The 14,448-nt window shown below is 40.8% G+C and overlaps 1 protein-coding gene across 1 annotated transcript; it reads right to left on the minus strand.

The window, feature by feature from the left end:
- Nucleotides 1-540: 540 nt before the first annotated feature.
- LOC146501059 (leucine-rich repeat-containing protein 3-like) lies at nt 541-9,935 on the minus strand. The gene is made up of 2 exons (XM_085136572.1): nt 9,187-9,935; nt 541-7,922 (listed from the first exon to the last, which is right to left on the minus strand). Exon 2 carries the CDS (start codon nt 7,560-7,562, stop codon nt 6,762-6,764), a length of 801 nt encoding a protein of 266 aa, XP_084992698.1. The 5' UTR covers nt 7,563-7,922; nt 9,187-9,935; the 3' UTR covers nt 541-6,761.
- Between the last annotated feature and the right edge of the window lie 4,513 nt (nt 9,936-14,448).

Here is a 14,448-nt window from a genome sequence, read left to right on the forward strand (position 1 = left end):
CTAGGCTGAAATGATTTGGTGCAGAGGAGGGGCAGTGGATATTGAATATCCTTTGGGATATCCAGGATGCTGATTACTGAAGCAAGAAGAAAACCACAGAGATGATTAATAGACGTAGTGAGGGAGGACATGTTACTCCTAAAGGAAGCAGCTGAAAGGAGAGTATGACATCACAAACCGTGGGGTGACGTCAGCACTTACCTCTGGTGCCAGCACCTGAATGAGACAAAACTCTCATTCCTTATAGTTACAATACCAGCTCAGCACTGATTGGCTGCAAGCTTCCTGAACTAGCCAAGAGGCTGAGGGCGTAAGGCAGGGGTCGGCAACCTGCGGCTCCAGAGCCGCAAGCGGCTCTTTAGTCCTTACACTGCGGCTCTGCGTGGTTTGGGAAAATAAATTAGAAGTATTTCGCTGAAGTGTATTTTATTTATGTTAGTTCTTTTTAAACTTGTAGTTCTAAATTGGAAGATTGTGATATTGAAATATAAAAATACAATTATATTTTATCCTTTTTTCATCGCTCAAAATAAGCGTCACACTCGCGGAAGCCGGTGTACCCGCCGAAACGCCGTGCATTTATCGAGACTTTCAACCCCAGGTAGGTCAATTATGGATCTTCGGATCCACATTATGTCAGCAGCTGTTCTCCACCGTGAACTATGTTAAAAACAAACACCACTCACGCCTCACAGATGACAGCTTACAGTCCTGCGTAAAGATGAAAGTGACTTCGTACAGCCCTGATTTGCAGACGCTGTGCGCAGAGGTTCAGGAGCAGAAGTCCCATTGTAAACATACCACGGCAGACCACACCCCGCCACACACATTAACCAGGTAAAATACATATTTAGGCAGAATATTGCAAATATCTTTTTTAGCAGCATAGTGCTTTTTTCCAATTATTTTTTAATAGTCAGGTCAAGGCTCCAAAAGCCCAAAGGCGATATAAGGGTGGCGGCTCACAACAGTTTTTGTTTGCTACATGGATCATTTTAGTTCAGCTGGGTGTCTTTCCTTTTGTTATATTTCTTTAAGAGTTCAAAATGTGTTAATTACATAAATAAAATGTAATTTTCTCTGTAGCACTTCATGGATTTAAGCAACACACTTTAGTTGTTCACACAAAGCATAAAGGTAAAAAACAATATATACAGTGTTATCTCCATTTTAGATGTCAAAAAGTATTTGCGGCTCCCAGTGTTTTCGTTTGCATGGAAACCAAATGGCTCTTTGGGTGTGAAAGGTTGCTGACCCCTGGCGTAGGGAGAAACTACCTACAGAGCTTATAAAACACCACTGCTGGGGGAGCAGCATGAGGAGCAGCAAAAATCGGCCACTGAAGCGTGTTTGAAAAGAAATGTTTATTTTTGAAATGCTGGTAAGGTGTCCATTAATTTAGAGAAACAAAACAAACACACAGTGATTACTGAAACAAATCTCTATGATTATCGGAGCCCTTTCATTTCCATCACAGAAATACACAGCTCATAGACTTATTCTTCTACTGACGAAGAAAAGAAAACTGACAGGTACAATTTCCTAAAGATACCTCAACACTTTCATTTAACTAGAGACGTATTTTACAAAATAACAACACAGATGGCATGTGCATTCCTTCAGAAAATTGTTCAGAAAAGTTTTATACACATTGGCCAGCACAAACATTGTTATATGACAGGTCAAAACTGCACAGACAGACACGTTTGTAACAAAGATACTTACAATAGTTTAAAAACTGAATGACAATATGCAAAATTAAACACAAATCTTCACCTGGAGTAGGTTGAGTACTTGTGTTTTTGTGTTTATTTTAACCTGTTTGAACTACTACGTGAGTGGGGAGTCACTACATGAGGAAAGTACAGAAGATGTTTTTGTTTCTGCAGTGGTGAGGATGGACAGCGAGAGGGCTTAACGCACAGTGCTATGGTGTAGAAATCCCAGAGAGTAGGTACTTGGACACAATCAACTCCTGACCAACAAAGTAAACCGCCAGAAAAAACAATTCTGTTGAGTTTGTGTCCAAATACAGGTATGCTACAATCAAAAAAAGGTCATGAGCCTAAGGCATGCTAATTAAACCTTTAGCCACACTGGCTTCAAGATTGGTTACCAATCCTCTGGCAACTAGTGGTAGAGTGTTCCCCAACTGGTTGGCAAGTGGTTGCTGGAGTTTGCTGGCTTTCACCAGGTGAAACAGTTTGCTAGGAGGGTGCTGCACCAAAAACTTCCTCCAATCACCTCCTTGTGATTGCTTTGGTCACTCAGATTGCAGAAGTTGTCCGTAGTTTGCGTGAAAGGGACCAACTTGTCTGCAAACACTCTCCAACTACTCACCAAGCTAGAGTTAAACTCAAAGAAGTCTAACACAAAACAGAAAACGTTTGCCTTCAGCCTAAAAGTGTTGTTTTAAGCTGCATCCACACTGGAAGAATTGGAGGCGCCGGTTACCTAGGTAATACTATACTTTATTTACTCTCAAATCATATCTCGAACAGCAGCATCCTTAATCTCGGCACCACCGACTTCACATTTCCAGCACTTCTTTTCATTTTGAAAAGACTTTCTATGATCTCTAATCGCTATGTTGCTTTGTGTAAACTACTTTTTGTCAGCATGTCTCCTGGGTGCATGATTTACTCCGATGTCATACTGTCCTTTCAGCTGCTTCCTTTAGGAGTAACATGTCCTCCCTCACTACGTCTATCAATCATCTCTGTGGTTTTCTTCTTGCTTCAGTAATCAGCATCCTGGATATCCCAAAGGATATTCAATATCCACTGCCCCTCCTCTGCACCAAACCATTTCAGCCTAGCAACTGTAGTCTCCATCACTGGGTTGCAACAGACTTTTCACATTTTCATTAACGCTCAGCGAGTAGTTGGCAAGTGTTTGGAGGCATGTCAACGTCTCCCATGGCAACTGTGTGTGATGATGGCCATCTCCTGCGATTACAGGTTTTTGATGCAGTACTGCATTCCTCTTTACAATCATTCTAACCTAGTAACTGTCAGCAACCTCTCACCAGATTGATTTTTTCCTAGTAGCCAGTGGTTGCCAGGGGGTCACCACCCAGTTTCTAGGCCTGTATGACTGAGGCATAAGGTAACTGATAATATGTGATGCTTGACAGTAACAAACAGCAACACCCAACACACATATTCATACAAACCTTGAAGTTAGACAGTAAAATTGTGATTCAAAGCTGTATTCATTTATTTGTATATTAAAGTTACTTTGTGATGGCTTTTTTCTTTTACCTGCACTGATTAACTGCCTGACCTAAGATGTAATTAAGTACTTAGCTCAACTTAGTTTCTGTATGTTGCGCACATATATTATAGCACGCCTGTGTAACAAGCAAAAGCCATTTTCAGCATCATTACCACATTTGTGTCAGAGTGTGTTGTCAAACCCCCATGAAATATTCTTAACACCTTGTGGCTGTGAATTCCTGCCTTCTATACAGGCCACTGCTACTGTGTCAGGTTATCACAAAACAGTGTAACCTTGAATCGGAAGGTTGTGTAATGCAAGAATGCAGAAGGGCTCCCTCACAGTGACAAACATCTGGAGATTTCTGACTAGACTGTGGGTGTTTTAGCTCAGTAATTGGGTTTTTATAATCTGGACAGAGAGTCTGGAGATATGGCTGCAGGGTAACGCTACTTGCATTGTTCTCCATTTCAAACCTGACAGGACCAAATCAACCTGCCTGACACAGATCCAGCAGACACATTGTTGAGATTTGCACACATTGGGCCACCAGTATTGTACAACACAATATGGTATAAACAGTTTTATTAATCCCAATAGAAGCAATTTGTTTGGAGATGTTTCGGGTACAGTAATAAACAGATTAAGTCAAATGTGGAATAAACTCTGCGAAAACCAAAAATAAACACCATGATTAGGCAAAATAAATGAATGAAGACAGTATTTTTAAATCACCAGGACTAAAGAAATAAAAATAATAATCTACAGACCATTTAATTTCTGAGTTGCAAAGTAGGAATAAACAGTGCAACAGTCTTTTTACAAACAGGTAAAACGGCTCTAATCGCGTGTTCAGAATATGCCTAATGTTTTGCAGTTTGGGGGATTTATTGGCTGCAGACAGAATATACTCTGGTGATGCTGTTCAGGCTGTTTCTGCCTCTTTACCGTGAGGCTGTGAAGCCGGCAGATAAAAGCAAAACTCATGAGACTCTCAATAAAAGATTGATAAAAGCAACACAAGAGGATGACAAACTGACAGGAAAGGAATTTAGTTTTCAGTGAATTCTCTGATGTCCCCGATCCATGATTAACTTATCCTTCAGACTTAATTTAATAATGGAAATAAGGCATCACCTTATCATTCACACAACTGGGCAAGTTTTACTCATTAGCTGTAGCCACTGTGTCTAAACCCAATCATCAGTTATTTGATTTTAGATGCGTTTAAGTGACAGAAGTTCCCATGGCAGGATTCTTAAGGGACAAGGCAGCAAAGCATTGCTATCAGAATATTTGACCAAATATCTGCCCCATGATCCATCACTGATCTTGATTGCACAAAAGGACACATTCTTGTAAAGAATCACAAACTGAAGATATTAAATGGGTCTCTGTAAGTTACAGCTTTATCTGCATAGTTTCCTGAAGACGATGACATAGTATTTTCAGATGAGAATAATTCCAGATTAAGTATTCAGTTCCACTTTACTGTTCTTATAAAACCCTTCGGAGCAAAAAACTAAGTTAGGAAAGGTCATTTTGCATCAGCATTGCAGTTCATGTCAGTTAATGAAAGAACTGAATTTATTAATCCACATTAATGTACACAAATCTTTTAATTATTTTGTGTGTAAATGTGCAACAAAGCCTGGCAGCAGTTTGTAAAATGAATCCGCAGGTAAATTATGAAGAGTATGTGAATGAACAGGAACTGAATCATGTCCATTTTGAATGGGTGAAGAACTAGAGTTCTGGGTGTATTTGTTATTATTTTTGCACTTCAGAATTTAATTCACTGGCTGAAAAAGATCAACGTTTGGGATAAAATCATGGGTCGTATATAGAAGACGGACGTGGCCGCTGTGACATCATCTGATCATCGGTGGACTACAATTTTGAAATCATGGGTTTGACATCTGGGGTGTTATAGCAATAGGTATAACTGACTGAAAGTCATACAATAGAGATTAGCTTATCAATAAGAAATTTTCTATGTGTTGCTTTAGTGATCAGTCTGAGTACAGCATAGTCTGAGAAATTTAAGAGGTGCACAAATGAAACATACTTCCAATTAAGATCCACTGAAGATTTGTATCCATGTACACCGCAAAATAAATCGCATTATGTCGCATCATGGACTGCTGAGACCAGGCAGCTAAAATACAAACAGATGCAACATAGAGTGTGCGTAAAGATATTTTTGCATTTTCTGTATGTTGCCTATAATATAAAAAGGTAAGTGTTTGTTATCAACCTGTGAAAATCCAAAAGTCATTGGGATCGGAGAAACTAGGTTCATATTTTGAGATGTATGATGCGCTGTAGTGTGCTAATTTTGTTTTTATTTCACTTCCTTACATAATAAAGAAGTTGGATCAGAGCCTTTCGCTTTCTTTGACATTAAACCTAGACCAGAAAGGATTAAGTCTTCTACAGAAAAAACATATCAGAGCTGTAAGTGCATGGCAGGCTTTCCTAGTTTAAATACTCTTTAACATGACATGATGCTTCATGAAGTAAAAAAAATATTATTTCCTGGGCTAACAGTTTGATGTGTAAAGGTTTTTTGAAGGCAGGGCATGGGAATCCATCCTACCTGACAAACCATCCTACCTGTTGTTTCTGCGCATGCGCACAACACAAAATTAAGTGCCAAATCGTCCTACCTTTGTGAATGTGACCTACAAGCATACTTTAACAGCTAAAATTAAGTGGCGAACCATCCTACCTTTGTTAATATGAGCTAGAAAACAAACTCTGACGGGTAAAATTAAGTACCAAACCATGCTACCTTTGTGAATGTGACCTACAAGCATGCTTTAACGGGTAAAAATGAAGTGGCAAACTGTCCTGGCTTTATGAATATAAGCTACAAGCATACTCTGATGGGCAAAGTTAAGTGGCAAACCGTCATACCTACTTAAATTTGTGCTGGAATTACTCTGTGAGAGTAGAAATGTGCATAAACTACTTATGGACGTTTTATGGTTTATGCGTGTGCAATACAAACTGAATTTAAACATCTTGATCGTGTTCATATATAAGCAGGAGTCTCAAAAAATAGCCTTCACCTTGACAGAGTGACACAAAGAACATAAATCAGTTGATACAAAGTAACCGGGAGACACTGTAGTCCTCCTCATTCGTCTCAGTCCAAATTCAATCACATGGAGGATCGACACCGGGGAAGGATGATTCATCTCTCCACTCTGGATCTATTACTCCTTGTGTATTTGTGACTTTCAGCAGCATTTTGCTCACTTTGTGCTCTCATTGCTGCCTTGTTTGGTTGGGGGCTTTAACAATTTACGTATATCACATAAAACCAAAGCAAATGTTTGGGAATAATGTAAAATACATCATTTATGGGCACCTCAGTATTTTCTATTATTGACACCCAATGATTATGATGTGCTTGAAAACATAAGTGATGATGTGTTGCAATAGTTTTTTAGTCATTCTGAACATAACCAAACATTTACTCACACACACACACACACACACACACACACACTACACCTCCTGAGTCACCAGGCCTGTTAGAGAACCGTGCTGATGGTGTCAAAGTCCTTGCTGATCTGTGAGCTGCTTGGCAGTGACTTGAGGTACTCCAGGTGCCTCCTGGCATCCTCCTGATTGTGCCTCACGTAATAGATGACGTACGCGATCACCATCGTGAACCACCCGAACATGGTCACAAACATGGCTACATCAGTTGTCTTGTGGTGAAAGTTGCAGAAGTTGATCCCTGAGTCCAGCACCTGGATTAGTGGTTTGCCGGCATATTCCTCCTTCACGGCCGTGTGGCACATCACCTCGTTCACCGTCTCCGGGTCCAGCTGCAGCTCCCTCAGCACCTCCTGCAGCGTGCACTCACAGTGCCACGGGTTGTTCGAGAGGCTGATTTTTGCTCGTAGGCGGGCAAATGCCTCTTTGGGGACACTTTTGATGCGATTGTTTGATAAATCCAGTACAAGGAGGCTGTCAAAAACACCCTGAAATGCTCCAGCGTCCACGGTCTTTATGTCATTGTTAGACAGATCCAGCTCCTGAAGGTAGTGTAGTTCCTTGAAGGCATGATGGGGGATGTGGGTGATGTGGTTGGACGCCAAAAGCAGGATAACAGTATCTCTTGGAAGATCCGCAGGGATCTTCTCCAGGTTACGAGACATACACTGGACCACGGTTAAGCCATTCTTCTCCACGCAGTGACAGCTTGTGGGACAAGCTACCACTGTTACACTTGTGAAAAATATTCCAAACAGCAAGCCCCATACGAGGGCAAAGCCGCTGAAGATCAGGGATTTCCTGTGCATATCAGGCCCTGCTAAGTCCTGCATATTCAGCAGTGACCTCCTGCAAGTTCTGTCAGGCAAAAGCAAACATAGTGTCACCCGTTTCTCAGCATTTAATGAGGATAATCACAGCTTCATTGGCGCTTAAAAAATACCAAAATGATCAGTTTATTCACAGAAGCATCTGAGCTTATCTCCAGATAATCCTTTAAAATTGATTTGAAAGAGTTTTATATAACCTTTTGAAATATATTTCGAAGGTGCTCATCCAAAAATTGAGCTGTTTGCTGAACATATTCCAGCTGTATTTTCCTGTATTTTCAGGTTTTATTGTGAGGATGTTAAAAGCTTCAGAGAGCTAGGAGCCAACCAAGCAACGCTGAAATCCTCTCACCATGTTGTGCACTGAAAAAAGCAAAGAAATAACAAGTTATTCTTCATAATAATAATAAAAAAGAATTACTACTATGTAAAAGGAGCGGTTACGTGTGCACAGAGTTTATACACAAAGAACTAACAGAGCCAGTAATTCCTGCTAAATAAGTTCTTTTCTGAGTGCACAGCCAGCTGCCTTTGTCTTGCCAAAATGAGCGGAGAAAATGATATACCCACAATGTTTGCTAAAGGTGTAATGCTATTATTAGCAGAAAAAAAAATCATTTCACTTCAGCAAATCTTATAAAACAGCAGGTACACTTGTGGGTCATCGCCTGTATTTTCTCATTCAATTTATAAAAGTGCAATTTTTTCTTTCTCTGGCTTTATCAGTTATATTATCTCCTTACATGAATCACTCGCTGCTCTGAGAGCACCGTGCAGATCGATCTTAATTACATTACATTTAATATCTAAGCAAAGAAAAGCAAAAAATTATTACCAAAAAACCCAGGAAAAGCGTTTTTTCTGCAGAACTCTTGCATCTCAAGAACTGCTGCCACTCATTCACAGCCTCACGGTAGGAATAGCTGTGCGCTCTAAAATTGCTCCCATCTGTCCTGCAGGAGGATCATCACTTTAGGACTGCGCACCCTCTGGTGGGCTGAACTGAGCACACAATGAGCCCCCCTCGCTGTGTTCGAGGTCATCCGCCCCATGGAGCTGCGGTGTCTTCTTCTCATTTGTCATTTTTTGTGCACCCATCACTTTGGCAGGCGCCTCATAGCTTAAGGCCACACACACCATTTCTTAAAAAGACAAAAAAAAAGGCCCTTTATATCCTCATCAGCCTGCGCTCAGCAGGAGGTGTGGACAAGATGAGGCGTCTTGTCCACCTAAAGCATTCTGCAGCTGTGTTATGACACCCCTGCATTTGTAAGTAAAATAGTACACCATAGGATTTACACTCTGTGCTGTGGTTTTCAATGTATTTTTGCAGGAATGTAATGAGTATTTAGGTTTATAACAAGGCGTTTCAGCCTGGCACAAGAATAAAGGACTTTAACATTTATGTATCTTTAATAGCTGAGGATATTATTAGGTGCCTACAGCGGCAAGAAAACACGGAAGAGAGATTTAAATTTAATGAGGCTTATGGGAAGGCAGCACGAGAGCGTTTGGTAATATTGCGGATTTTAATCATGATGTGGTTCTGTGGGCAGCAGAAAAGCAAAGACATACAGGCTAATAAGTTATTTTTTATAGCAGGTTTACTACTTATAGAGGTACTTACCTGGAAATTGGATTCTGGAAGGTTTTTACCCACTTTTTTTCCGCCCAGCCTTGGCAGAAAGGCAACCCAAGAAAACACTCGCGTGCGGGTCTTTAGAAAGAAAGAAGGTCTTTGAAAACAAACAGAAAAAGCCCATTATTTTTAAAAAGTACTACTTCAGTGTGCCCGTATATGAAGGGGCTGGAAACGCGAGAAAGTTCCTCAGCGGTGCGCGTGGAACTTCCCAAATCTCGAGGAGAAATCCAGATGCGGCTGATGTTGGCTCTTCTAATTAAACGCAACGCGACGGCCGCACTTGTTGACTATCACTGCGAAGAAGGAGGAGGTGGTGTCCCAGCGAGGGTCTCGAGGAGCCACACCGCTCCGACTCGTCGCGCGCCTCTCCCTCTCTCGCTCTGAATCTCAGTGATCCGCGCGCGCCTGGCGCCAGAAGGAGTCCCGGCTGCGCGTGGATTGGACTGCTGTTCTGTTGGCAGCTCTCCTCGCTCGCTCCCCAGCTCCCCCACCTCCTCCTTGTCTCCCTGCCCGCCTGCACCTCCCCTCAGCTATGCCTCCCCGTCTCCCCTTTAAGCAAATTAGCCACAGAAAAACAGGAACCAGTCCGTCTGAAAATGGCACCAATAGTAACCGTTCTTTGGCGACGCACTATCTGCGGTAACTTAAGCCATCACAATCACTTTAATCATGCTTGTCTTGTTGAAGTCCGTGATTTTTTTTTTTAAGTCATAATTAGTCAAAGACATAAAATTGATCCCGTAACCCCCCGCCCCGCCACCACCTCGAGGCCGATTGCTCATGTCTGACTGAGAGGTGCTGTATTGATTATTTCAAACACCCCAAGGGATTTTAGGCTGCACAGCAGTGGATCAAGATGTCAGCTTTGAGGTCTGCACACTCCGCTGGTAAGTGCTTTATTCAAGCGGCGAAGGCTTATTCCTCATTCACAAACTGCATAGAAAGTACAGTGTGCAGGTTTTGTCTTTTTTTTCATGCATTTAATGCAACCCCACTTTCTGTTCACTCACGCACCATGCATCTCTGCATCAGCACAGAGTAAATATGAATACTTGCCTTATATTAGCTCATAACTATGCGTTTAGTAATGTTTCTATGACCACACAAAGATGGAAAATAAATAATGAAATAAGAATTTTCCACCAGTGCATCTCTTTTACAGTATGTGGAATGTGTTTCTCTTTTTTCTTATGGTTCACATTTGTTTCATACAGTTATGCTGCATGAGAAAAATACATAAAGGGGCAACTTCCTAACTATATTAAAGCATAATTTATACAAGACATTTAAACATTTGCTATCGGTTTTATCGTGGCTGTTTTCCATATGTGTGACATTCAGCATTTGTTGGTAATTTTATGTGTATAACTAACAAGCATCAATATCAATCATAAGGTCAGCTCTCATGTGACCTTAACAGATCGATGAACACACGTGCAGACATAAAATGAAGGCTTGGGCGTTATGTGTGTGTGTGTGTTTTCTCCATAGCACAGCAGTTTTAAATTGTCTTTGACAGCTGCTCGTGAAATGTGCGAATGTTACAATTTAGTGCTGGTTATAAAAAAACAAAGTGCCATGTAAATCTTCCAGATAACCTTGGCAAGAAGGAGAAGAATCTGCAAATATGTGCAGAGAGGCAGCCAAAGGAGGCGCTTCAATTCCAATTGTACTCCCCATCATGTAATTCAAATGTAGGTCAGCCTGTCCCAATGTTCCAGGTGTCATTTGAGCTACGAAGAAGTGCAAGTTTTTCATGGAGCCCAGTCCCGTCACAGTCTCAGACCTCATGCTGTGGCAGCTGGTATAATGAACTGTGCTATATGTGGTGCTTATGTACCGAACTAATCCAATCTCACGTGGGACCATATGGATGTTACGGAGAATTTCCTTGGAGAATTTCTAAGTTTTCAGTTTACAAGATAATTGCCTCTGTGGTTGTCTCATTAAGACCTCACAGTGAGTTACAAGAGATTCATGCCAATTAACAACACTAAATAGTAACATGTAGAAGCTGCACTAATCCATACTTCTGTATTAGCAATAGGTCATTATGTGCAATGTAAAAACGGTCAACTCAGTAAGAAGCTCACAGAGAATTATCAACAGTTTCTGAAGTTCCTCTCAGCATGTGTAGAGAGCTTTCTGTCTTTTCTCTTTGTGAAGCTTTAGTGGATTATTTTTGCTAAAAAATGATCTTTTTTTATTGTGTCTTTGACAGCAGTGACAGAGGGTTCTCTCCGGGTACTCCAACTTTCTCTCACAGTCCAAAAACAAGCTTGTTAGGTTACTTGGTGGTTCTACATTGGCCCTATGTGTGAATGTGAATTTGCTCCAGGCCCAACAAACCCTAAACTGGATAAGTTGATGAGTGGATGGATGATAAACAGTGATATCATTACGACATTGTGCATATGTACTGAGATTTTGGAGAAATTAACTGGTAAAGTTGCATGTTAGAAGGAAAATCCCTGAATTAGTCAGACATTGGGTATAAAATCAGTGTTAACATAGAATCAGTCTGGATGTGTGTACAGGTAGTATCGGTTCTAGAGTGTGTTGGTGTCCTAAGCAAAATTGCACAGGGGGCTTCTCCAAAAAGTATTCATCACCATATTTAAAATTAGACTATCATTTGGTTATTTAGCATTATTATCTACTCCACTTAACAATGCTTTGCTTTTTCCCCTTTCCCATTCTCTTTTTTCATTCCCATAAGGATAACTCTTCTTCATTTTTATTTTTACCAAGTGCTTTTCATTGGTGTCATCGGTTTGTTTAAACAGATTTATATGGTGGCGTCAGGCGGTGGCCTTTTAGTGGGGTTTTGGTTTCTTCTAGTGTCACTGCTGATTTTGATACCTTGGGGAACCCCCACTGGCCGGACGTCCCAAGCAGTTGCCCGGCTTGCCTAGTGGAAAGCAGTGCCTCTGAATACAGCACATAATCTACCACAGAATTCACAGCTAGCAAGTGTCCATGCAGATCCAGCCCTGTCCCCCGAAATGGCATGCCTCCACACCTAAACTTTATTTGCAGTGTCTTGGGGGGGGAAATGTATTTTCTTGTGTGCGGTTAGCTCTGTTGCACAGAAAGAAGGTTCAGAGTTCAATTCCACCATCAGGCCGGGGTCATTCTGTGGTGGAGTTTGCATGTTGACCCGTGTTTGTGTGGGTTCTCTCCAGGTACTCTGGCTTCCTCCCACAGTCCAAAGACGTGCAGTTAGTGGGGACAGGTTAACTGCCCATAGGTGTGAGTGTGAATGGTTGTCTGTGTCAATGTGTTAGAGCGACAGACGACCTGTCCAGGGTGTACACTGCCTCTCCCACTAAGACAGCTGCCACTAACCCTGCCTCTCGCAGGGTTCTTTTTTTCTGTGAAATATATTCCTAATCAGTAAATATTTGCTCAAGTAACCACGAAAAAGCTGGACATGCTTTAATTAAGCACATTGATTTTCCATGCAATGGTTTATTTTACCCAAAATATGATCCTTTGCTAAATCTTATTTTTTTAAAAATCAAAATTAGTTTTAGTGTCTCAACATCACCGATTGTTGACTGAAAACAAAGAGTCTAAAGTGAAAGAAAATTCAAGTTTCAAAATAATGGTCCCACACAGGAATCAACCCACAAGACTCCTTTATGGAACTCCAGACTATGACTTCAGTGTTTGTCTTGCCAGTTGGAAGGTTTGGGGTTGTTGTTTTTTTGATGATGCAAATGTTGATGTGTTGGCTACAGAAAGAAGAAAAATAAAATAAAATAAACACAACCAATTTAGAATTTAGAAAGCTTTCCTTTAACTTTTGTATATACTTAAGTAAAAGAAGACTCCTGAACACTTTTTCCTTGAAACCTCCAGAAGCTCTCCCCAAGTAGCCAAACTTTAGATTGCACGAGCAACACAAAAGAAAAAGCACCTCTTAACAGATGCTTTCCAACTCATTGCTAACATTATATGAGGCCAATTCTGTAAGGTAGGCCAGTATTCAATGTCTCTATTTCAAATTGTTGCATCGCCCCCACGAGGTAGGAAAAGCAAATAAATAAATAAATAAATAATAATAATAATAATAGATTGAAAGTTGTGGGCTTATCATCACAAGGATCTGCCTGCCTTTACAAAAGTTAATTTGTACTGGCCTTCAAATGTTCCTAGCAATCACTGTAAATTCATTCATCTGTGAGACATCTCTTAATAAGAAAAATTAAACTTTTAATAACCAATTTGATTAATATCCTTGGCCTCTGAGCAAGTAACAGAAAAACAGAATCACAAAAAAAATCAGGCACCATTAATCAGATACACACAGGACAAAGAATAGTTATGTGCAATACTCCCTAAATCTATACCAACCTGGTACATGCAAATACTGAATATACATAAATGTGCATATTTTTGTTTTCTAAGCATGTTTGGTTCATGGATCCCTGTAAAGATACGAGATCTATTAAAAAAAATCTCCTCCTGTAGCCAGATTTGAGATTTCTGTCTTTTCCCCAATTATCAGACACGGATCATGTAAATGAACCAGCGAGCGATCGCGCAGATTGAGGCTGTGTCTGTATCAGCTGACTGAGCTGGTGATAGTTGATAGAAGATGCTATCTCCTTCTTCTCATTCTTTGTATTTTGTAGTGGTGCTCGTGTTGTTAGAATGAGAATGCAAGCATTTAGATAAGGAGGTGTGCATTTTTTAAAATTTACCTATCTGCTCTACACAGCCGAGGTAAGTCCTGATTGTCATGCAGTGAGCAAAATGAATTTCCCTGCTTGTATAATGAAGTTTCTCCAGATTCATGTGATGTTCAAGCTATGTTAAATTGGCTCCCTTACAAACGGAAAATGCAGAGGCTCTCTGGCAGCAGAGCAGGACTTTGAGCACACGTTATATTTTAACAAGTGATGCATCACAACCAAAGGTTCGTGAGGTTAAAGGGGCTAAAACCCTTAAAAACGAGGCACTGCTTTAACACCCACACACTGGTGGAGAGCTAAATTTGGAGTCCTCATGCTGGGAGGCATGGTGGCTCCACTCACATTCAAAGTTTACTTCCACTGACTGTCACGGAGCATCGTCGTTACCTGCCCCCTACTTTATGCACCACACGCAACCGCTAACGATCATCACTGATTTAGTCCCAACAAAGGAACACTCCAGCAGCTTTAAATATGCTAAATTAGAAGAAAAAAGGCAGAACAATACTTAACGTGAATAGAAAAACATGGCTCGGAGACAACACAA

Source organism: Neolamprologus multifasciatus, chromosome 16, assembly GCF_963576455.1.
Source record: "Neolamprologus multifasciatus chromosome 16, fNeoMul1.2, whole genome shotgun sequence".
In the NCBI taxonomy this organism is placed as follows: Eukaryota; Metazoa; Chordata; class Actinopteri; order Cichliformes; family Cichlidae; genus Neolamprologus; species Neolamprologus multifasciatus.